Source organism: Clarias gariepinus, chromosome 22 (genome assembly GCF_024256425.1).
Source record: "Clarias gariepinus isolate MV-2021 ecotype Netherlands chromosome 22, CGAR_prim_01v2, whole genome shotgun sequence".
Taxonomy (NCBI): Eukaryota; Metazoa; Chordata; class Actinopteri; order Siluriformes; family Clariidae; genus Clarias; species Clarias gariepinus.
Window position 1 is genome coordinate 6,726,792 of NC_071121.1, and position 25,131 is coordinate 6,751,922.

The 25,131-nt window shown below is 39.6% G+C and overlaps 1 protein-coding gene across 3 annotated transcripts in view; it reads left to right on the plus strand.

The window, feature by feature from the left end:
- Nucleotides 1-14,460: 14,460 nt before the first annotated feature.
- The window catches only part of LOC128510212 (beta-1,4 N-acetylgalactosaminyltransferase 1-like), a 32,405-nt gene continuing 21,734 nt past the window's right edge, over nt 14,461-25,131 (plus strand). Inside the window, exons 1-2 of one of the 3 annotated variants that reach the window (XM_053482325.1) lie at nt 14,461-14,888; nt 19,467-19,681. In XM_053482325.1, the coding sequence (XP_053338300.1) occupies nt 19,473-19,681 (209 nt within the window). In that variant the 5' untranslated portion in view covers nt 14,461-14,888; nt 19,467-19,472. Of the gene's footprint in view, nt 14,889-14,986; nt 15,392-18,565; nt 19,122-19,466; nt 19,682-25,131 lie in introns of those variants that run through there. The other 2 variants (XM_053482324.1, XM_053482326.1) reach the window with 2 other exon arrangements.

A 25,131-nucleotide genomic window follows, 5' to 3' on the forward strand; every position in this document is an offset into this window, starting at 1 on the left:
CCTCTGTTGTCACCATGTTATTCTCTTGAAGTGAAGAAAAGCATCCTTTTATCTGTTTTATATTTTTATTTAGTTATTTATTTATTAGTTTTAAGTACGACATTATGCTAAAAGTCCAAAAATATAAATCCCTAAAATTAATGTTTAAACTATTGTGGTTTTGTACCCGTGTTAAATATTAAAATTATTTCTATAAAACATTTTTCATAATATTTTTTTTATATTTTAAACTTAATATAATAGTAAAATAAGATTTTACTGTTCTAAACATTGTATAATGTAATATGTTTTACTTCATATGACATTTTACATTTACCATAGTGTTGGTTTCCTGGACATAATCTCACCATTTCCATTGATTACACATCTAATGCAGTTAGAAGATTTAAAGTTCTAGGAAGCTTAATGCATACAATTAGCACAATAATATTGTAACATATTGTCATGATTTATGCCCTGTCTGCCTCGTATTCCTTTTTTTCTCCACGCTGTCACCTTACCCACGTGCCCATGTTTTCCCCCAGCCTGTCATGCATTCTTTCCCACGCCCCCGTTTCCGCCCCGTCCACACACCTGTTTCTCATCTCCTCCGCTGATTATCCCAGTGATTTAAGCACGCTCAGATAGCTGGATTATTGTGTGTAGTTATACCTCGATTCTCTCGCGTTTTCTTTCATTGCCTTTCACGTTACGACCTCGCTTTGTTTTCTCTCGTTTTTGATTTTTTGCCTGCCCATTTTGATTGTTCGCCTGCCTTTTGATCTCCCGGTTTCGACTCACGCTTCCCCCTTTGATTTACGGCCCCTGTCTCTCGTCCTTTTGGTTTCGCTTTGCCTCGCTGCTTGTCTCCCCGGTTTTGACCTCGCGCTTTTCTTTTGACTACGGCTCTCGCTTTGTGTTTTGTTTTGGACGCTTCGCTGACGGACTCACGGCATTCGACCCTCGCTCACGCCTCCGACCACGCCCCCCCACATCTCGATACGGTCATTATCCGCGCTTGGATTCATATCGTTCTGCCATTTCCTGCGTGACAGAATAATCCAGCCAGCTATGGATCCAGCGGCTTCTGACCGTATGAGAGCGGCATTGGAGAGTCAAGGTGCTTTGCTTGGAACTCATCAACAGGAACTGCTCAGCACAAAGCAGACTCTCGCTGACGTCACGTCCCAGCTCCAGAGGCTCCAACTCTCCCTACCACAAGGAGCCACTCCCCACGTGCAGCAGGAGCCACGCCTCCCCGCCCCGCCCACCTACGAGGGAGATCCAGGCACCTGTCGCTCCTTTCTATCTCAGTGTTCCCTGATCTTCGAACTCCAAGCCTCCGCCTTCTCAACCGAACGATCCAAGGTGGCCTACGTCATCACGCTCCTGTCTGGACGTGCCCGGGAATGGAGCACCGCGCTTTGGGATGCCCACGACCCCTGCTGCTCCAATTACGAGGACTTCGCCAGAGAAATGAAGAGGGTGTTCGACCGCTCCTGCCACGGCAGAGAGGCAGGCCGAAGACTGCTGAAACTCCGCCAAGGCTCGCGCTCGGCCTATGATTATGCCATTGAGTTCCAGACCCTGGCCCTCTCCAGCGGCTGGAACAACCGAGCGCTATGTGACGTATTTATGGAGGGGCTGACAGAGAAGCTCCAAGATGAGCTAATATCACGAGAGCTCCCCTCGTCTCTCCAAGAGCTTATGGATCTGGCCGGCCGAGTAGATGCACGCCTCCGTCTTCGTAGGCCGGTCCGGTTTTCTCCACCCAGGACTCTGCCGCGACCTCCACCCCATGCAACTGGGCAGAACCTGCATCACCCAAGAAGAGCGTCTCCGCCGCCGAGTGGAAGGGGCCTGCTTTTACTGTGGGAAACCAGGACACCTACTCAGGAACTGTCCAGCAAAAGGGGGCGCCCTCTAGTTCAGCTGGGAGCACTAGAGGGCGGGACTCCAAGGAGACTCCCAGAGCAACGTCACCTGCTTCCCATCCTTCTCATCCATGAGCGACAGACCCACCTTGTGCAGGCCCTGGTTGACTCAGGTTCAGATCGTAACCTGCTGAATGCGGCTTCAGCCAAAACCCTGGGTATTCCCGCGCTGCCCTTGGAGAACCATCTCAAGGTCCAGGCCCTCGACGGGAGTCCGCTCCCATCTATCACCCACAGAACCCCTCTCATTGGTCTAAGGGTCTCCGGCAACCACTTGGAACAGACGTCGCTGTTCATCATGGAGGGGTCACATGCCACGGTCGTCCTGGGCCTCCCCTGGTTAACCCAACACAACCCGCACATTGATTGGGTCAGGAACTCGATCGTAGTCTGGAACCCTTCTTGTTCCACGTCATGTTTACGCGCCGCCACCACGCCATGCCTCGACCCCGTTCCCACAGAGGAGTCACCGGACCTCACCCGTGTCCCCCCAGAATACCATGACCTCAGGATCGTGTTTAGCAAATCTCGTGCTGTCTCTCTTCCCCCTCACCGACCATACGACTGCGCCATTGACCTTCTCCCAGGCACCACAACCCCCCAAGGGCCGTCTTTACTCTCTGTCACCCAAGGAACGCCAAGCCATGGATCAGTACATCACGGAATCCCTCGCTGCAGGAATCATCCGCCCTTCTTCTTCTCCGGCAGGAGCCGGATTCTTCTTCGTAGGCAAGAAAGATGGTTCCCTTCGCCCGTGCATTGATTATAGGGGTCTCAACGACATCACAATTAAGAACCGGTACCCCCTTCCTCTAATGTCTACTGCTTTCGAACTCCTCCAGGGGGCCAGCATCTTCACCAAGCTCGATCTGCGCAACGCCTATCACCTTGTCCGCATTCGGGAAGGGGATGAATGGAAAACAGCCTTCAATACGCCAACTGGACATTATGAATATCTGGTGGTCCCCTTTGGACTTACTAATGCCCCTGGAGTCTTTCAGGCCTTAATTAATGACGTTCTCAGAGATTTCCTCAATTCTTTTGTATTCGTCTATCTGGATGATATCCTGATCTTCTCTCAGAACCCAGAAGAACACCAACGTCACGTCAGGCAGGTGCTGCAGAGGCTGCTGGAGAACAACTTGTTCATCAAGGCTGAGAAGTGCGAGTTTCACACCACGTCTACCACGTTCCTCGGGTTCACCATCGGCCCCTAAGGCATCGAGATGGAACCTGCTAAAGTCCAAGCTACCCCCCTCCGCCGGCCACACCTGCATCATGACCGTGGTTGATCGGTTCTCTAAAGCTGCTCACTTTATCCCCCTACCAAAACTTCCATCCGCCAAGGAGACTGCTGAGCTCATGATTAACCACGTGTTCAAGCTCCACGGCCTGCCTATGGACATTGTCTCAGATCGGGGCCCACAGTTCACCTCTCGATTCTGGAAAGCGTTCTGTAAGCTGATTGGGGCCACTCCCAGCTTGTCCTCTGGTTTCCACCCCCAATCTAACGGCCAGACGGAGAGAAAGAACCAGTCCCTCGAAATTGCCCTGAGGTGTATGTCTGCTCGAGACGTTACCTCCTGGAGCCGTTTCCTACCTTGGGTGGAGTACGCCCATAACTCCCAACCCTCATCATCCACCGGTCTGTCTCCCTTCCAGTGCTGCCTGGGCTATCAACCGCCACTATTCCCGTCTCAGGAGGAGGAGGTCAGCGTCCCATCTGCCCAAGCTTTTGTCAGGCGCTGCAAAAAGACCTGGCTGCAAGCGAGGAGAACGCTGTTACGGGTCGGCAAAAGATACAAGACACAGGCCGACCGCAGACGCTCTCAGGCTCCCAAGTACAGGGTGGGACAGAGAGTCATGCTCGCTGCCAGAGATATCCCCCTAAAGACCACCTGCCGCAAGCTCTTAAACTCTTGCTCCCCTCAACTATGCGGCGAATTAATCCTACATTCCACGTGTCCCAGCTGCGCCGTCTCGCCTCATGCCCATTAAGTCCCCCCACCCACCCTCTACCTCCTCCCCGTATCATTGATGGCAGTGAAGCCTACACTGTCCGCCGACTCTTGAAAGCTCGCCGCCGAGGTAGAGGCATTCAGTTTCTGGTGGACTGGGAGGGTTATGGACCTGAGGAGAGAAGCTGGATCCCTGCCAAGTTTGTCCTAGACCCCAAGTTAATTTTTGACTTTTATAAACGTTACCCTGAGGCCCCGCGCTCTAACGCCCAGAGGCGTTCTTAAAGGGGGGGGTACTGTCATGATTTATGCCCTGTCTGCCTCGTATTCCTTTTTTTCTCCACGCTGTCACCCTTACCCATGTGCCCATGTTTTCCCCCAGCCTGTCATGCATTCTTTCCCACGCCCCCGTTTCCGCCCCGTCCACACACCTGTTTCTCATCTCCTCCGCTGATTATCCCAGTGATTTAAGCACGCGCTGCGCGCTGCTCAGATCGCTGGATTATTGTGTGTAGTTATACCTCGATTCTCTCGCGTTTTCTTTCATTGCCTTTCACGTTACGACCTCGCTTTGTTTTCTCTCGTTTTTGATTTTTTGCCTGCCCATTTTGATTGTTCGCCTGCCTTTTGATCTCCCGGTTTCGACTAACGCTTCCCCCTTTGATTTACGGCCCCTGTCTCTCGTCCTTTTGGTTTCGCTTTGCCTCGCTGCTTGTCTCCCCGGTTTTGACCTCGCGCTTTTCTTTTGACTACGGCTCTCGCTTTGTGTTTTGTTTTGGACGCTTCGCTGACGGACTCACGGCATTCGACCCTCGCTCACGCCTCCGACCACGCCCCCCCACATCTCGATACGGTCATTATCCGCGCTTGGATTCATATCGTTCTGCCATTTCCCGCGTGACACATATTCACTATTCACATTTACATGTAGGCATTTGGTAGACGCTATTACTCTGAAATTCTTTAGTCGTAGCTTAATGATTGCCAGTGACTGTCACTCATCTAGAGGAAATTCATTCCACCACCTAGAATTTAGCAAGGTTTAAAACAAGCTGTCCAGCTACATTCTGGATTAGGGGAAAGGATGAATGAGTTGCAGTAGTCCAGTCTTGATATAACAAGAGACTGAACAAGCACCTGTGTGGGAAGAAATGGAAAATTATAAACTACTCTAAAGAGACATGACAACGAATGAACAAGCCACATTTTGCTGCAATCAAGCAGGACTAATTCAGTGTGTATGCGTTTTACTGTGAAAGAAAAACGAAAAAAAGCAAACCATCAATAATTAACAAACTTCAAGAAGAAGCATTGCAGAAAATACATAATGTCTGTTTAAAAGCATACAACCAATTAATTTATTAACAGTGTTTATTAACAATTTGCATGTCTATAGATATACAGAGAAAGAAAAAATTGTTGGTTTGTTCAGTTTTTATTATTATTATTAATTATTATTATTATGAAATGTTATTTAAAAGCAGTAAAATGCAAAGAACTTATGTGAAATCTAAATGATGAAATATTTGTGATTTACCTTAATATATTCATCATAAGTTTTCAACAAGATCACTTTTGAGCATGAAGTTTATAAAGATTTAATAAAAACCCTGTATTGTTTCTTGCTGGATGATATTCAGAACAACTTTGTCAGTTTCATTCAGTCTGATGTTTTTATACAGTATCAAAATATGTAGATTAAGGATTAGATATCATTAAAATCCTTCGAAACAGATTTAAAATTGAATTGAATTTATTGATGTAAGTATGCAATCATTTTCATGGTCAGCTGAAATTGCTAGGTGCATGCAGAAATGTTTATCTAAAACAATTTTACACAATAATGTATGTATTTTAATCTTTTATCTTTGTCATTTACAAATATTGTACATTAATTTTATTTCATTTTAAAATTTGTTTAGCTCTTACTTCGCTCTTCAACTGGCTAACTGTTTGTGAGAAGAGACTGCAAATAAAAATATAGTTGCAAGCAACGTTGACAGGCCCAAGACTATATAATTAAACAAAGTTATTAACCACTTTTCAGCATAAGTTTAAGGCTTTATCATGGCTGACCCGTTTGAAATATCAAAAATCCCTCTGCAGTTTTGCATTCTCAATGCCTTTAGATCACATTGACCCATATACATTTCCTAGGAAGAGTATATCAAAATCAATCGGGTGTGTTTTTGCGAACGACCAAAAATAACCGACTTCCTGTTGAGTTAAACTCATGACATCCTTGCGAAAGTTGCTCTCAAATAGCTCTAAATGTGTCCCGAGTTTCCTGTTCATATGTGCAAGTGTGTATGAGCTATGCAGCAAAATCTCTTGTGGGGCCAGGTGACTCTCAGATTCCAACCTGACTACCAATTTTCATAAGTTTTTGAGCATGTTAAAACCCCCAAATAGCCCAAAAGGGTGGAGAGAAAAAAATGATCCTTAGGAAAACAAAGAGGGTCCTGCGCATCGTATAGTGTTTAGGCCCTAATAAAAATCCTTAGGAAAACAAGAGTCTACACTACCATATAGCGCTTGAGCCGTAACAAAAAGACAAATCAACACCAACTAATTTCATTCACAAGACCAAAACAGGCCCTTAAAAAAAACACACGCACTCACACTAACCCAACTTTAATTTTTCTCCCTGTTCTTCTTGTACCTTCTTTCAATAATTTGAACCTCCTGAAATAATAGTTTTTTTGTTTTTGCCCATGCAGTGTATGATTGCAGTAAGAAATTTATTTATTTATATATTGGAATGTGTTTCTGACTTAAAATAGCCATAAGGTGAAATAAATATCTATACTTATTAAATTATCAGTATAAAACATAAAAAATAAGGATTTTGATATTTCACTAAAACCTTGGTTTGGAGGATGAAATTATGAATTTTCTAAGTATAGTAGTGGCAAAACAGAGTTTGATTTATCCCAGATATATATTGTCCTTTTTCCTGAGTTTTCAATGCTCCAACTCAATTGTAAATTTGCAGCACACAAGCACTCAATCTAACCGTACCAGAGCAGCATGTTTGTGCAAATCTTTGGACCTGTAATACCCCCCTCCCTCCCTCCCCCCTAACAGCTTTTAAGATCTATCCATTATATATACCGCTGGACTTGTTACCACTGAACCTGTTGTTGGGGCCTGGACCCTACCGCTGAAAAACAACATGGGGTATGCCCTGGATGGTATGCCAGCTCATTATAACAAAAACAAACTCATTTGTCACAAACACAAACAGACAACCTCCCACAACAGGTAATTTTCCACCTAAAGGTTTAAGGCGGCACTGTTAACCACTAAGCCATCATCCCACCACTTTTATAATTAACAAACAACAGTAACATGGGTTCAGGCATTCAGGCTTGGTCTTTTAAATGAGTAATAGGAAGGAACTCCACCTCTTCCTTTCTACATTATTTCTTTAGAATCTTGTGATTGTGTGCAACTGTTGCTAGAAACATCAATATCAGAACCCCAATCTTCCAATGTTAGAACCCATGATTCATAAACAAATTAATCAGTTAATCAATAAAAGTACCCAGTTTTTTCCACTAGTATACATATGTAGTCTGTGGTAAAATGGGTAAAACAAGCACACATACACAAACAACAAAAACACTTTTACAAATCTATCTACAGCAGGTATATAAATGAAATCACTTTTTTAAAATAATCAATTTTTTTTTTTTTTTTTGCTTTGCAGACTGAAATGAAGACGGTTTTTGTTTTAGCCAACAGTTTTTTCAACTTTTAACATCCAAGATATAACACTCACTCACTCACTTACTCATCGTCTATACCGCTTTATCCTGTACTTAGGGTCGGGGGGCCTCAAGCCTATCCCGGGAGACTTGTTGCATGAGGCGGGGTACACCCTGGACTGGGTGCCAATCCATCACAGGGCACACAAAAATACACACTCTCACACGCTCATTCACACACTACGGGCAATTTGGGAACGCCAGTCAGCCTAATCTGCAGGTCTGCAGGAAACCCACCAAGCATGGGGAGAACAAGCAAACTCCATGCACACAGAGATGGGAATTGAACCTGGCTGGGATTCGAACCCAGACCCTGGAGGTGCAAGGCGACAGTGCTAACCAATATAACACCAACATGTCGGAACAAAAAGAAAAAAACAAAAAAAAGCACTGATTTGAAAAAAAAAAATGAGATGAAGGTAATCACCTTCTCAGTGGCACAAAAAGGCATTTGACTTTCCACTCTCATCAGCTGTGGTTATTTTTATTATCTCAGCAGGAAAAGCCAGAAGATTTCAGACCTTAGTAGTTTAACTGAAGTAATCAACTATGGGTGGGAAAGCACTTTTAAAAGATCACTGAGATAAAGTTGTGCAAGGGCAAAATTCAGAAGTTTTTAAGGCTTGATCACTCCCTAGAAGCACAGCGAAGTCTATTATTAAGAAGTGGAAGGTATTTGATACAAAACAAACTCTTACTGGATCACCAAAGGCACAATTCAGAAGTTGGATACAAAAAAAAATTCAAAGGCTTTATCACTCCCTAGAAGCACAGCAAATCTGTTATTAAGAAGTGGCAGGTATTTGGTACAAAACAAACCCTCCCTGGATCACCACGTCGCCTGATGAAAACTGACTTGAAAGAGCCAGGAGAAAACTGGTCAGAGAGGCTTTCAAGAGGCCTACAGTTGCAGGAATTTATGACAAAGAGTGGTCATTGTGTGCTTGTAAGAACAATATAGTGTAACAAATTCTCCACAAATATGGCTTGTCTGGGAGGGTTGAAAGAAAACCCACTCCTCAAGAAAGGTCACATGCAGTCATGGCTGAGCTTTGCGAAAACACAGAAGATTAGATGGAACTAAAATGTTATTATTTGGCCACAACGCCAGTATCGGAAATCCAAAACAGTTTACAATCCAAATGACACCAACCCTATAGTAAAGCATGTACAGTACGAGGTATGATCATGATATGGTGTGTTTCTCTGTGGCAGGATTTGAGCACTTGTCAGGATAGGGCAAATGGATAGGGCAAAATACTGTCAAATTCTTGAGAAAAATCTGCTGCCCTCTGCAAGGACAGTTGGCTGACCAAATCTGACCACATATTGTTTGAAGGAGTAAAAGCTGCATCTCCTTGCATGGACTAGTCACGGACCAGACTTGAACCCTCATTAAAAATCTGTGGAATGACTTGAAGACTGCAGTCCACAAATGGTCACCATAAAATGGTCACTAGAAATTATTTTACAAATCAGTGATTGCTTTATTTATTTATTTATTTATTTGTTTATTTATTTGTATATATTTCGCTTGAATGTTTAAAATTGCACAACTAAATGTTTCTAACATGAAATAGCCGTACAGTGAAATAAATATCTACACTTTCTCACATATACACAATTCTCAGTATGTAACATTAAAAAATAATGATTTTGATATTTCACTGATTATGAATTTCCAAGGATAGTATATACCGGATTTTTCTTAGGCATATATTTTTCTTTTTCCGAAATTATTTAAGTTTTCAATGACAAACTCAATTTTATATTTGCAGCACACACGCATTGGATTAAATCGTACCAGACCATCAAGTTTTGAATCTCTACCCCTTACAGCTTTTGAGATCCTGTATCTATCCATTATCTGTACCACTTATCCTGTATAGGGTTGTAGGGGCCTGGGAACTTGGAGAACAAGGCTTGGTATGCCCTGGATGATATGCCAACTCATCATAAGGCACAAGCACCAACAAACACATACCCACAACAGGCAACCACATGCATTTGGAATGTGGGAGGAAACCAGTGAACAAACATTCCTGTGTTTTTGAAGGTTATAAGTATAAATATATACCTGAAGGTTGAAGCAACAGTGCTATCCACTAAGCCATCAAATAAATCAATCCATGAAATTACAGTGAAACCTTGGATTACTACCATAATTCGGTCCCGAAGCGGGCTTATATTTCAAAACACTCGTAAATACAATTTTCCCATAAGAAATAATGGAAACTCAAATTATTAATTCCACAGCCCAAGAAAAAATAAATACATACAATTAATTAATACAAAACAAACTAAGAATACAACAAATTATCCTGCACTTTACCTTTGAAAAAAGTAAAAATTAATCCAGACAGATAAGTGTTTCTATTAGTGTTTCTATTAGTGTTTATATAGTGTGTAACTGTGTGTTTGTGCACAGCTGTGTGTGTGAAGCTAAAGTAAGAGGTGAGGCGGAATGAGCCCCTCCCCTCTCTCTCTTCTCGTCTTACACAGTAACCCTTCCTCCTATCTTATTTGAGTTTCCAAGACCTTGGAAAAAGATTTTTTTCCAACTAGTTTGGTATACGTATATACAGTAATATGTGATAAAAACATGTCCTATTTATTAATTGACAAATAGATATTATAGAAAAATTACACACATGGTGACTATTACACACAGTTAAAACTGAATTAACTTTACACACAGTAAAGAAGATTTTTTTTTTACCACTCAACTGGGTAAGCAAACTAGAAATGTCATGTCATTTGTAGATTTTAACAAACGACACCAGTCTTCACACTTTGTGGCATTTCACACTTTGTAGACTTTCACACTTTTTTAAGGCTGACTGGCTTCTGCATGGAATCTGCTCTTTTTCGTTTGAAAAAGAGCACATGCTTCTGTACAAGCATTATGAACATAATGTACTAAGTCGAATCTATCTACAGCAGGTATATAAAATAATTACCTTAAAATACTACCCTTTAAAAAGAATTACGCTTTAAAATAATCACATTTTAATCACATTCATCAAAATGAAGACAGACACAATTTTCGTTTTATCCAGCTGTTTTTACTTAGTGCAACTTTTAACATCCAAGTGAGAGATACTCTATAACACCAATATGTCAGGAAAAAAATAAATAAAAAGCAGAATCACTTAAGTGAAAAAAAGGATCCACTACCAGCAGCTTTTAAAGTGGATTGTATTCTTGTAGTCAACAACTTAAATTTTGCAATGTTGATCATTCTATTTGTTTCATTGTTTTCCTTGCACAAGATAAGCAAGGAAAAAGGATTTTCAAGCATTTACAAAAATGGATTTGAATGGAAGAATGGATTTGACCAGGATATACAGATATTACTTCTTCTCACTAGGAGAAAACACTTTGGCGGCATTAATAAATATTTATGAATGTTGAATTATTTTTAATTAAATTAAATTGTAATTATATTTTAGAACCTAAATATGTTGCAAAACCTTAAATAATGACGATATAGTCAACAGTCAATATTGGTTTAGTTGCATACTTTTTGGTTTGTTTTAAGGAAGCACAGAGTTTTTTAAGACGTGCCCACAGTTTGATAAGACTCGAGTGTCATTAGAGATATTTCTTGGTAATTTTCCCAATCAGGCAGTGTTTTCATTTGTGTGTGTGTGTGTGTGTGTGTGTGTGTGTGTGTGTTAGTATGCGCACAAACAGAAGCACCTATATGTCAGAATTTATTTTTACAAAAATTATTTTTATGTATTTATGTATTTATTTTTTGGGGCTGTAGAACAAATAATTTGAGTTTCCATTATTTCTAATGGGAGAATTCACTTTGATTTACGAGTGTTTTGATAGATGAGCCCACTTCCAGAATGAATTATGCTGTATTTGTAAGAAAAAAAGTGGATCCTTTTTTTTAGAGTAATCAAAGGCTTTCACTGCGGGTCACCACTGGAAGTCATTTTACATATACATTCATAAGTTTGTTATGTCAGATTTGGCCTCTTACTGCAAAAGATATTCCATAATATGTGAAAGAATATGTAAAAACATTTTAGATGAAGTACAAAAGGAATGAATGTAAAAGTGCCTGTTAAAGCATAAAATCCAAAATATTTTCAGAATGTCTTCATTTAAAATTAGCATTAGTCTTTTGTATTTAGTTTTTATTTACCTTTATTCAACTGCACCTTTCCCCCACCCTCTCTCTCTCATTTACACACAGTGCACCTCTCTAGTCTCATCTCAACCTGCTTCCTACTGACTTACTGTTATGAAAGATTGTCGATGACCGCAGGTCATATGGGATTTAGGAACATACCCACTGCTGAGTAAACAGTTAATTACTTTTAACAGGGGTTCTGTTATTGCTGGAACTATCTGCTTGAGAAAATGTGTCGGTATCGGATCTAATTCACAGGTTGACGATTTTGAGGAGGAGATGAGTGAAATTAGTTCACTCGCTTCAAGGGGAGTAAAGTATTCTAGGTTCTGATGTGATGTGATTAATTTATCATCTGTATCACTTAAATTGTCTGGTTTTAAAGCCTGAATTTTTTGCCTAATATTTATGATTTTGTTATTGAAAATGTTCATGAAATCCTCACTACTGTATGTTGTTGTTGTGGAGATTTCTGCAGTGGTCTTGTTTTTAGTTAATTTAGCTATGGTATTAAATAAAAATCTAGGATTATTTTTGTTATTTTCTATAAGAGTGGAGAGATACATTGACCTAGCAGCACTGAGAGCTCTCCTATAGTTCAGGATGCTCTCCTTCCATGCTATTTGGAAAACTAACAATTTAGTTTGACGCCATTTGCGTTCTAATTTCCGAGCGGTTTTCTTTTAGAGTGCGTGTGTGATCGTTATACCAAGGAGCAAGTTTCTTATCTCTAATCATTTTTCGTTTAACTGGAGCTACATTATCTAAGCTATGATGAAGTGTTGACTCTAGATATTCGGTCGCTTGATCGAGTTCTGTGAAATCAGATGGCGATCCAATCAAAGTTGATAACTCTGGAAGATTATCGATAAAGCTCTGTGTGGTATTTGATGTGAATGTACGTTTAAGGCGGTAGCGCGGCGCTGTGCGTACATTATTACTATGAGATAGAGTAATCTATGAGATTACTATGATCTGATATAACTTCAGACTGTGGAATTGTAATTATGTTTCTTATACTCACTCCGAAGGATAATATTAAGTCCAAAGTGTGACCTGCTTTATGAGTGGGTCCTACTACACACTGATTTACTCCTACTGAGTCCAGTATGGACATAAATGCTGCTCTCAGAGGGTCTTCTGGATTCTCAAAATGAATATTAAAATCTCCAGCAATTAACGCTTTGTCTACGGAAACGACAAGGTTTGAAAGGAAATCTGCAAATTCACAGAGAAATTCAGAGTACGGCCCTGGAGGTCTGTAAATGATGATTAGCGGAATCGTCTGAGCTGACTTTATGTTACTAAAGAGAATTTCAAATGCATTAAATTTAAATCTGTGTTTTTGTACGCTAGCCAGATTATCATTGTAAATAACTGCGACGCCTCCTCCTCTACCAGTTAACCGAGGCTGGTGTATGTAGCTGTATCCAGGAGGACTAGCTTCATTTAGAGCTACATACTCGTCCTGTTTAATCCAGGTTTCAGTTAAACATAATATATCAAACTCCTGGTCTGTGATAGTTTCGTTAATAATAACTGCTTTAGATGCGAGAGATCTAATATTTAACAGTCCTAGCTTCAGATCAGAGGTGCCGACTGCGCATTCAGTATGATCTGAGTTTGTAATATCTATGTTAATTAAATTATTAAAACAGACTTTCTGAGTCTTTCTAAATTTGTTTTTAGCTCGGGGAACAGACACAGTCTCAATACAGTGAACATTTATAGTGTGCACATTTTATTAAAAAATATAGCACTGTCTCATTAGCTATGCAACAAGTAAGCTAGAGGCTGTAGACTTTTTACCGGACTTTGGTCAATATGTTTCATCGTTGTCACAACAACCGCAATACATTTTACATTTGTACATTTGTATACACTTACGCCTCAGAGAGACTCAATGACTGCTCTTGTAAATAAAGCATATCAACAAGATGTTTCCAAGAATAGTTGATGCCATTTTTGTTGGTCCTCAGATCGGACATGTTATGAATGACATTCAGTTCAAAGATCTTATGCTTGGGCCAGAACAGATTGCTTGGAAGGCCTTCAAAGATGTTGTTGACAGTTTCCTTGGCAATCACTGAGCTCCAAACTATATTGAGCTGGTAGACAATCTTCCTAAAACATACCAAACAATGAAGTGCAACATGTCACTCAAGATCATTTCTTCCACTCAATTCTCGGTGCCATCAGTGATGGTGTCCTTTCATCAGGACATTGCTACACGGGAAAAAAATTCTATTTGCAGTGCACAAGAAATTTCAATGAAAAATATTCTATGTGATGCAGCCAAACCAATACTATATTTGTATAGTTTACAATAAGGTGCCTATCACAATTAGCAAAAACTTTTCAGGAAGCCTTTTAAAACATTTGTTGCAGTGTTTCCTCCCACAGTTCAAGGACATGCAGATAAGGCTAATTGGCGTTCCCAAATTTCCCATAATGACTGTGTGTGTGTGTTTTGATGAAAGTCTTCTGGGGTTTCAGGCCCCTCCATGACCGTGTTTACAGGATGAAGCATTATAGACTACGAATGAGCACTAAAAAGGAAGTACTGTACTGTAACACCAAACACATGTGACACCTAAACCCATGTAACCCCATTCTGTGGATATTTAGGTTACTACAGCTACAAAAGGGGAAGATGTTTTTACGTAACTTGTTTGAAAATAACATTTTAGGCACATCGCAGATGCCCTTATCCAGAGGAACTTACATCATTATAAATCTAAGGAGTTGAGGGCCTTGCTCAAGGGCCCTAACAGGTCCCAGACCACTTGGTCCCGTCCCGGGATTTGAACCTGGGACGTTCCGAACCACTGTTGCTGTTTCTGTCCTGCTCTGTGTCTTTATCTTTCTTAACCGGAGTTCAATGCTGAACCCACTTCCTCTAGTGCAAGATTGCATAGGTTTGCTTATTTTTATTTTTTTTAAATGAGGAACATGCATGTATAATGGCTGGTACATGTTGGTTTGCTTTGTCCAGGTTATTTGACTTGAATGCAAAGAAAAATGCAGTTTCCAATCGTGTATTCCAATAATACACAACTTAAAGTGGGAGAAGTGGTTCGACCTACAGTGAGAGAATGGGGTAAATATATACATGCTTTTTAATTATTACCTTTCAGTCGCGTCAGCTGAATAATAATTATAATAATAATAATGATAATAATAATAAAGCCTGTTAATACTAAACGCATTCGACGAAAGCAAGGGTAATTCATTTTACTGTATGGGTAACGTATGTATTCGTATAATATTGTTGTATATGTAATGTAAATATTTTGTACAATTCTACTCTAAAGGTACACGCTGATGGGTTTTTTTTCGCGCCGATCTGGCAACCCCAAATGTAAGGCGCGCCTGCTGTACGCCGGGCACTCGGAATTACGCTCAGCTGAGCCATACTTTGGAATTAAAGGGATTAAAAAGACAGATTTTTTTGGCGGAGGGGAGATATTTATTTAATAATTTTATAATGTAATAAAGCTACATATTTAGCTCTGATTTTTTTGTAAGACGAAAAAGGAAAGAAAAGGCTGAACATCCGCTGCGCTTGGCATCGAAACTCGAATCGCCGACACACGTGTAGATGTAAGTCTTTATGTCTTTACGTCTCCAGGTTTTGTCTATGTCAGAGTTTTTTTAAATGTTACAGTTTAGTAGTTAATTCATATTTAAAGGATTGTTTTTTTTTTCCGTTTTTTTTGTCTCAACGAGCTTCCTACACCCGTACGAAGTTAGCCCGCAAATAAGCGGAAAATTAGAGATATAAACAGGTATAGGTTTTTTTTTCCCCGTCGTTTGTGCGTCTTCCTCTTTCAACATTGTATTTAATGCACTTTAAATAAAAAAAGAGCGACAATTCTTAAGACTTTCTTTGCTCCACAGATGAAATCTGCTAATTATTATGGTTTTTTTTAAATTTATTTATTTATTTATGAAAACAGGACAATTAAACTATTGATTGGCTATGGGTCATTTACAAGTTATTTGGCGTATCATAGTGTACAATAATCTGTACTGTACATATAAAACTGTAAATTGCTCATAAGAGACACACTAAGTGGTGTATATTAGATGAATGAGAAGTTTTCTCTGTCTCTTCTTGTAGCATGTATTTTGCTTTTGTGTTTAAAATTCAAATACAGACAGGGAAGTTCAGAGGCAAGAATCAATCCGTCAAAAGAGCTTTTTTTATTTCATTAACTACATCAAATTAATTTCTTTTTAATATGGCATATATAGGGTGTCCCAAAACATCTGGCATATCATTTGAAATATGAAAGATTTATTACCAAAATTCCAAGAATTTTGTAAAAAAAAAAAAAAAAAAAAAAGATTTTATAATCGATTTTACAACCCTAATAAATCTTCAACATGCACACACCGCCTGTGAAACGACGCACGTCCAGTCGGTAGTCCAGCTTCAACACATTCACTTTCGGCGAGTTCCTCTTGTGCTCAGCTGTAGCGCAAGGATTTTCTTGAACTCGCACCCTATGCTTGTTGACTTTGACATTTGTATGAAATGTGGCCTCAGCACTGAAAACAAGAAGTGTTTCCTCATCTTCCAGGCTCTCAAGACTTAAACATTGAACTAAGTTAGTTTTTTCATATATTGTTAAAATTTGAGATCATAATTGACTGTTGACTACAAAATTGTCATTTTTGGGACGCTGTGTGTGTGTGTGTGTACATTTATACTGTAGGTATAAATAATCAGCCATAACAACATGTTCTGACACATTTCTAGCACAACCAGCATGCCTTGTGCATCAGTCACATCAGGGCCACCCATAGCCCTATAACCAGTTCACCGGTTTCCCATGTTTGGATTATTCTGATAGTCACTCAAATCCTTATGCTTGCCCTTTATTTTTTTCTGCTTCCAACACATTAACTCACATAACACATAAAGGTTTATTTTCAGACTAATATAACCCACATACATCTAGCTGCTCTTGTAACAAGACATTAAAAATGTAGCTATTGAGAGAAGGGCCAAATTTTAATGGCTATACAACTGGGTCGGACCAACCCCAAAACTGCAGCCCTCGTGGGATGTTCCTGGTCTGCAGTGGTCATGAGTGGCCAAGCCTCACTAATGCACATGGGGAGTGAAGGCAGGCCCGTGTAATCCGATCTAATAGAAGCAATAAAAATAAAGATAATAGAGAGAGATAAAGTGTCAGTGCAAAGTCCAGTGGTGGAGTGTAAATGTTTCAGTAGTAAAAGTACAGACTACCATCAAAAGGACTCTGCTTTCAACACATACACTTCAGGGCAAAAAAGGTTAATTTGCAGCCTAATATATCCCACATACTGTACATCAAGCTACCGTTGTAACAAGATATTGAAAATGTTCTCTTTTGAGAAGGGCCAAATTGTAACGACTAAACAACTGGGTCAGAGCAACTCCCAAACTGCAGCTCTTGCGGGATGGTCCCACGCTGCAGTGGTCTGGACATACCAAAAGTGATCCACGGAAGGAAAAACGGTGAACCGGCTGGCCCGTGTAATCTTATCCAATAGAAGTAATATATATTACACATACTGTACATAGAGGTAAACCTTTAATGCGAACATAATTTCTTTTCAGAAGCATGCTTGTATATTACAAGATTCAAGAGTTTTATTGTCATATGTACTAGTACAATGAACTTCTTACTTTGTTAACTCCTCTCGAGAATGATGGAGTGGAAGGGGGGAATGATTTACAATATAAAATATTTTTAAAAATATAGTATATACAGTAAAGTTTAATCAAAATGTAAGCAACAGCAGCTAAATTTTTTTAAAGGAATGAAAGAACAATAGACGACTCGCATTCTAATTCAAACAACCAACAATAAGAATTTTTTACAGTTTAAATGTACAGTGCAAGTAGCAATAAAGTGACCATTTGACAGTATCAAGTGGTGATAAATTGTCAGTGTAAAGTCCAGTGTTTGAATTGTCCCTGATATTAGTGAACATGTTTTAGTAGTAAAGGTACCATGGAACAGACTTTTTTTTCCCCCATAAGAAGTAGTTAATTTATTTATATATATATATATATATATATATATATATATATATATATATATATAGGGCTGTAGCTATTGAATATGTAAGTAAGTGAGTATTCTACCAAAAATGTAATCGATTAATCAAGTAATTGGATAAAATGTACTTTTGCTTAATATTTGTTGCACGACAAACAAATATTGCAATGTAAAATATATAAGAGAAACAAAGATTAAATGGTTTTTAGAAATCAACTTTTATTTTTTAAATGCATACAGCATTTTATCAAAAATAAACATTGTCATTATCCACAATACAAGGAAGGGCTTAAAGTTGACAGAGATGAATTAAGTGTGTTACAGTGCCATACATTCTTATTTTAAAGCGTTTTCTCAAATTCAAAAACTAAATTAATTTTTTTTAAATAAATAACTATGTATCAAAAAAACTAAGGCACAGGTTAATACAAATTTTTATATAATTTTATCGCTCCCTTTCAGTTTGCATCCCGCAACAGAACGCTCCCTCAAATCAATACACAGCTAAATGTTTGCTTCTCCTTCTGCTTTGTGGGTGACGTAAGCGCTTCTTCTTTGTTGGTGTTTACTGGCGGCTTACATCCGGAACACGCTGTGTCACGCCAAACAAATAATTGCACAAAAACACAACACAACCTTTTAAAATTAATTAAAAGAAGCTTTGAGGCAGAAGATTTTGCCCCGATAATTTTTTGTAATCGAGTTACTCGAGGAATCGTTTCAGCCCTATTTACATCACAGGATAATATATGCATGGCTGTAAAGAAAAAAATATAGTACAAGACAGACCAGTTTTCAAAGGGAAACAAAAAACCTAATGTACGCTTCTGGAATTTGCATTAAAAATAAAGCAGCGTTTTTATACAAATCTCAGGAGTATAAATATCTTTCTCCGTCATCTTCCTGGCCTCTAAAAGTCGATTTTCCACATCAGCCTTCCTTAAAACGCCTAATGCATCCTTTCCTAAGTCTGTTTTGATGACTTCTGTTTCTTGACCTCTTTGCCTGTGTCTTGATCTCTTTGTCTGCTTTTTCCTTGTACTTCCACACACTCCTCCTATACATTTCCCTTTCAGTACCACTCAGCATCTATTTGGAATTCTGTATCACCACCTAGAGGTCTCAATCTCCTCAGCTTCCATGTTTTTTAAAGCCGACTTTCAAGTCCAGTCTCAACAATAATCTTTTCTTGATCAGTGACTCCTGGTTCTAAAAGGCTCTTAAACATTGCCTTCTACTCTCTGTAGTTTTCCGAGCTGTGCCATCATATCTAGCAGGTATATTATAGCCTAAAAAATTCTAATTATTTAGGTTGGCATTCCTGTCAGACTCGTTACCATTGGCACAGTAGCATATTTTGAACTAGGGCAAACTGATCACTCTAAGCATTGTTTTTATTTTCAGGAAATAAAAGTTAACCTGATTTGCCTGTTGCTGTTTCAGAAACATTTTGGTTGTAGACTAGTGAAGTAGTAGTAGTGCATTAGTAGTGATCATAGTAAAATTGGCCAACAGGGCACTAGAACGATAGTACACACCATAAGAGGCAAATGTTATGTAATCTGTGTTATAAAAATTATCTGTACAGTATTCATATGCTGTGCTGTCTCTGTGACTTCTAGGTCATCATGCGTGTGCGGAAGGTAATGGTGTTGCTGGGTTTGGTGATACTAGGACTATTAGTAGGTGTTGTTTATCACTCGACTCAGATCAATCCAACTGTGACACAAAGTCAAAAAAGACTGCACTCGACCATACAGAAGATTCTTGACCGAACCGAACAGCTGAAGAACAGTGACAACGACATTCCCTACCATCTCAAACAAGCTACAGCACGGTGAGTAGACGCTGTTATGGCACATGATGAACATCATTATATCACGTTCATATAAATTTGGGGCCAAAAACAAGGCCGCCCAAACTGAATCCTTTTGTCTGGTTAGTGTTTTTTTTTTTTTTAAAGCTACACAGCCGTCACACTCCCCTGAGTTCTATTTGCATTGTATGTGGAAATGCTCCTACTTCCACTAATAAACACAGCTGAGGGTTTAACTTTTTTTTTTTTTTCCAGTGCTCAGAGAAATAAAATAAAAACCGTAAGAGCGCCATCTCAGACACTACAGACATTACTGAGCATGTTAAACGTTAAAGTCCTTTAAATCACAATTTGAAAAGGACTGAAAAAGTATAATTTGTTTGGAAGGGTTGTCAGAAGAAAGCCATTTCTGTCTAAAAATAACAGATGCATGACTTCTGGAACGATGTTCTATGTACAGATAAGACCAAAGTGGAGCTGTTTGGCCTTAATGCCCAGCACCATGATTGGCAAAAGCCGAACAGTATTTTCAGCAGAAACACCTCATATGAAGTGTCAAGCACAGTGGGGGATGATTGGGTTTGTTTTACAGCCAACGGCACCTGGGCACCTTTATCTCTGTATATCAGATTATTCAACAGATAAACGTAAGGAATGTAAAAAAAATAAATAGGCCAAAATTCCTCCAGAACGATGAGGGTGATAAAGTCATGCAGGAAACGATTGCTTCAAGTTATTCCTGCTAAAGGTGGATCTACAAGTTATTGAATCATAGGGGTACTTGTATTGCCCAACTGTTTTTTTTTTTTATTTGTCTTTATTTTTGTTAAATTAATAATGGCGCAATGAAAAAAGCTGTTTGTTGGAGGTAGTATATGCTTAATACTAAAACCCATAAAAACTATCAGATGATCCTTATTATGTTTTACACAAAAAAAAATATAATTGAAAGAGGGTTTTCTAGCTATCTTTCTCTGTCTCTCTTTATACTGTATACAGTACTGTGCAAAAGTCTTAGGCACCATAATATGTGCTGTACCAATTTTGTTAAACATGTTTATCAAGTCTGCATAATTATGTACAATATTGAGTATTTCCATATACAACTTAATAATTAATAAATAAGTAACATTAGAGGAGAATATATGCATGGCTATAAAGAAAAAATATATAGTACAAGACAGACCAGTTTTCAGAATGAAACAAAAACCTAATGTACACTCCTGGGATTTGCATAAAAATAGAAAGGACAAAGGTAAACCTAACAGCTGTTTTACTTATAGTACTGTGCAAAGGTCTTGGGCACATACAAAAATATGGCATAAGCAAAAGATGCTTTTGAAAACATTTCTGCATAAAAGGAACTTCTATAAAAAGCAATAAAGAGTAATAAAATAAACAGTAAATATTTTGAGTGAAAACTCATTGCTTAAAATCAGGAGTTTTAGACACAGATTTGTGCAGTTTTATAAGAAAACAGGTTTTACTGATCTTGCTGGAGAATATGAGTTCTTCTGGTAACTTTGTCACACTCGCTCCATTCTATTTTTATGCCAATCCCAGGAGCGTACCTTAGGTTTTTCATTTCCATAAATAAAACATGGATTAAAAACATGGAATAAAACATGATTTTGACTTGCTTCTTCCTGGCTATAACAAACCTTGACACCTCTACTTAAAAAGCCTGTATGAGGAATGTACAGTGGTGGCCAAAAGTTTTGAGAATGACACAAATATTGGTTTTCACTAAATTTGCTGCTAAACTGCTTTTAGACCTTTGTTTCAGTTGTTTCTGTGATGTACTGAAATATAAATACAAGCACTTCATACATTTCAAACGCTTTTATCGCCCATTCGACTGGGCATGATCTCAATCAACTTCTGGGCCAAATCCTGACTGATAGCAACCCATTCTTTCACGATCACTTCTTGGAGTTTGTCAGAATTTGTGGGTTTTTGTTTGTCCACCCGCCTCTTGAGGATTGACCACAAGTTCTCAATGGGATTAAGATCTGGGGAGTTTCCAGGCCATGGGCCCAAAACTTCAACGTTTTGGTCCCCGAGCCACTTAGTTATCACTTTTGCCTTATGGCACAGTGCTCCATTGTGCTGGAAAATGCATTGTTCTTCACCAAACTGTTCAATTCAATTAAATTTTATTTGTATAGCGCTTTTAGCAATTGTCATTGTCGCAAAGCAGCTTTACACAATCAAAAGAATTATTTAAGTAGTATGAAAAGTGTATAAATCAAAATGGTCAGTTCGTCCCTGGTGAGCAAGCTGAGGGCGACAGTGGCCAGGAAAAACTCCGAGATGGCAATAGGAAGAAACCTTGAGAGGAACCAGACTCAAGGGGGAACCCATCCTCATTTGGGTGAAACAGAAAGCAGGAAATGATCTGCATTTATACAGTGTTTTAGGTGACAGGCAGTTCAGCTATAATAGTTGATGTTAATTAATGTTAATATGGAGTCCAGTTAGTTATTGAAGACCCAGGTAGACTTGTAGAAAGTTTCAGTCCTGAACTATCGAACTGTCAAGTCTCCAGAAAAACAGTTGCCAACACCAGTCGAGGCCAGAACCGTCTTCTAGGTAGAGAGAATCATCCCCAGACGCCAGACGCATCCCAGAGAGACACATGGGGCATCCATGTGACGAGATCTTCAGCCAGAAGCGGGGCACCAGGATGGGTCAGACAGGTCCGGAGGGCAGAGGGAGTCTGGATCACTGGCAGCTCAGGAACGACATGTGTAGCTCGACATAGAGAGAGAAAGAGTGAAAGGGGGAGAGAGGAAAGAGAAAGAGGGGGAGAAAGAGAAGAAGAGGAGAGATGGCAGTTAGGTATGGTCACAGTCACACAATGTATAATGTGAATGTATATTAACTGTAGAGTGCAAGCAGAGACTCCGGCAGGACTAACTATGACAGCATAACTAAAAGGGAGAGCCAGAAGGAAACACAAACATGAGGGCTTCCTGAAATGTAAAGCAACCAATCACCTCACTGTCAGCAAACCTGAGTGATCAATGAGAGTGAGGAAGACAGCATCCAAACATACCAGTTCACCATAATACTCTACGTCCATGAGTCCCCCAGATCTGCTCCTTTACCTATGGCAAATCTATTTATAAAAATGCTTGGCTAAATAAATAGGTTTTTAGCATAGACTTAGTCATTTACTACTTTAACGAGTGATGTCTCTGTACTGTGATGAGGCCTAAATCCTGACTGAGCATAGCTGCTCCGCTACTATCTTTTCCAGAATCTTAGAGATAAAGGGGAGGTTTGATATTGGCCTGTAACTGGACAGCTGACAGGGGTCGGGGTCAGGTTTCTTAATTATTGGTTTGATAACTGCTAATTTAAAAGATTTTGGAACATAACCAATGCTGAGTGAGGAATTAATTATTCTCAACAGGGGTTCTGTTATTGCTGGTACTATCTGTTTAAGAAAATGTGTCGGTACAGGATCTAATATACAGGTTGATGAGTTTGCAGAAGAGATGAGTGAAATTAGTTAATTCTCTTCAAGGAGAGTAAAGTATTCTAGATTCCGATCTGACATAGTTAGTTTAACATCAGCATAAATTACATTGTTCGGTTTCAAAGCCTCAATTTTATGCCTAATATTTACAATTTTATTATTAAAAAAGTTCATGAAGTCCTCACTATTGCATGATGTTGTTGTGGAGATTTCTGCAGTGGTCTTATTTCTGGTTAATTTGGCTTCAGCATTAAATAAAAATCTAGGATTATTTTTGTTATTTTCTATAAGAGTGGAGAGATATGTTGATCTAGCTACACTAAGAGCTTTTCTATAGTTCAGGATGCTCTCCTTCCATGCTATTTGAAATACTAACAATTTAGTTTGACGCCATTTACGTTCTAATTTCCGAGCGGTCTGTTTTAAAGTGCGCGTGTGATCGTTATACCAGGGAGCAAGTTTCCTATCTCATATATTTTTTATTTTAACTGGAGCTACATTATCTAAGGTATAGCGAAATGTCGACTCTGAATATTCAGTCGCCTGATCGAGTTCTGTGGGGTCAGACGGTGATCTAATCGAAGTTGGGAACTCTGGGAGATTACTGATAAAACTCTGTTTGGTAGTTGATGTGAATGTACGTTTCATACGGTAGCGCGGCGCTGTGCGTACATTATTACCGAGACACACTTGATTTGAGACAAGATAGTGATCTGAGATAATTTCAGATAGTGGAATTGTGAATAAATTTCCTATACTTAATCCGAATAATATTATTAAATCTAAAGTGTGACCTGCTTTATGAGTGGGTCCTACTACACACTGATTTACTCCTACCGAGTCCAGTATGGAAATGCTGTTCTCAGAGGGTCTTGACAATAACTGCTTTTGATGTTAGAGATCTAATATTTAACAGTCCTAGCTTCAGATCAGAGGTGCCGGCTGCGCATTTAGTATGATCCGAGTTTGTGGTCTTTATGTTAATTAAATTATTAAAACAGACATTCTGAATCTTTCTACATTTTTGCTAAGCTCGGGGAACAGACACAGTCTCAATACAGTGAACCCTGGGTGACGACTATGCACCTAGTAGATGGTTGGTTTAGCCTGTCTGTCTGCTCCCTGGCCTGGGCTCTGGATTGTCACCGATTAACTAGGCCTTTTCTGAGACTAAGAGCTATACAACAAGAACACCGTCCCCGTCTCGCCCTAACAGGCCAGTTTTGCCCTCAAAGGTCTTCCAATTATCCATGAAACCCACGTTGTTTTTAGAGCACCACCTGGACACCTCTATAAAGTTGTTCTTATAAACCTCTGACTGACGAAGGCGTATATCATTAGCTCCAGCATGTACTACTATCTTAGAGAACCTGTGCTGTCCTAGAGCCCTAAGATAACCTGCTATGTCCGGGGGGTGGTTATCTCCGCCTGCGGCACCCAGACTGTCCGCTACAGGAATACCACTGCTCTCACACTCTCTAACCCTTTTTAAAGTCTGGATGCGCTCCTCTAACGCTGATATCTTCTTTGTCAGAGTGCTCACTAATACACACCTATCACAAGTAAAATTACCACTAACGACGGAGGAAGAATGTCTAAACATCCTGCACTCCACACACTGAACAAGCTGAATATTATCCATGATATCGTACCTGATTTGGAGTTTAGTTGTTTGGAGCTGAATTCCTTTTGTTGTTTTTAGACGAAGAAACTCGCGCGTTCTCAACTGTTTTTGGATCGTTAGAAGAAGTTGCTGTTGGAGGGTGTTTTGGTACTATTCTTTATTCATGGCTGTGTTTTTGGGCAAACCTCGTGAGTGAGCCCACTCCCTTGGATGAGAAGCAACCCCACACATGAATGGTCTCAGGATGCTTTACTGTTGGCATGACACAGGACTGATGGTAGCGCTCACCTTTTCTTCTTCGGACAAGCCTTTTTCCAGATGCCCCAAACAATAGGAAAGTGGCTTCATCGGAGAATATGACTT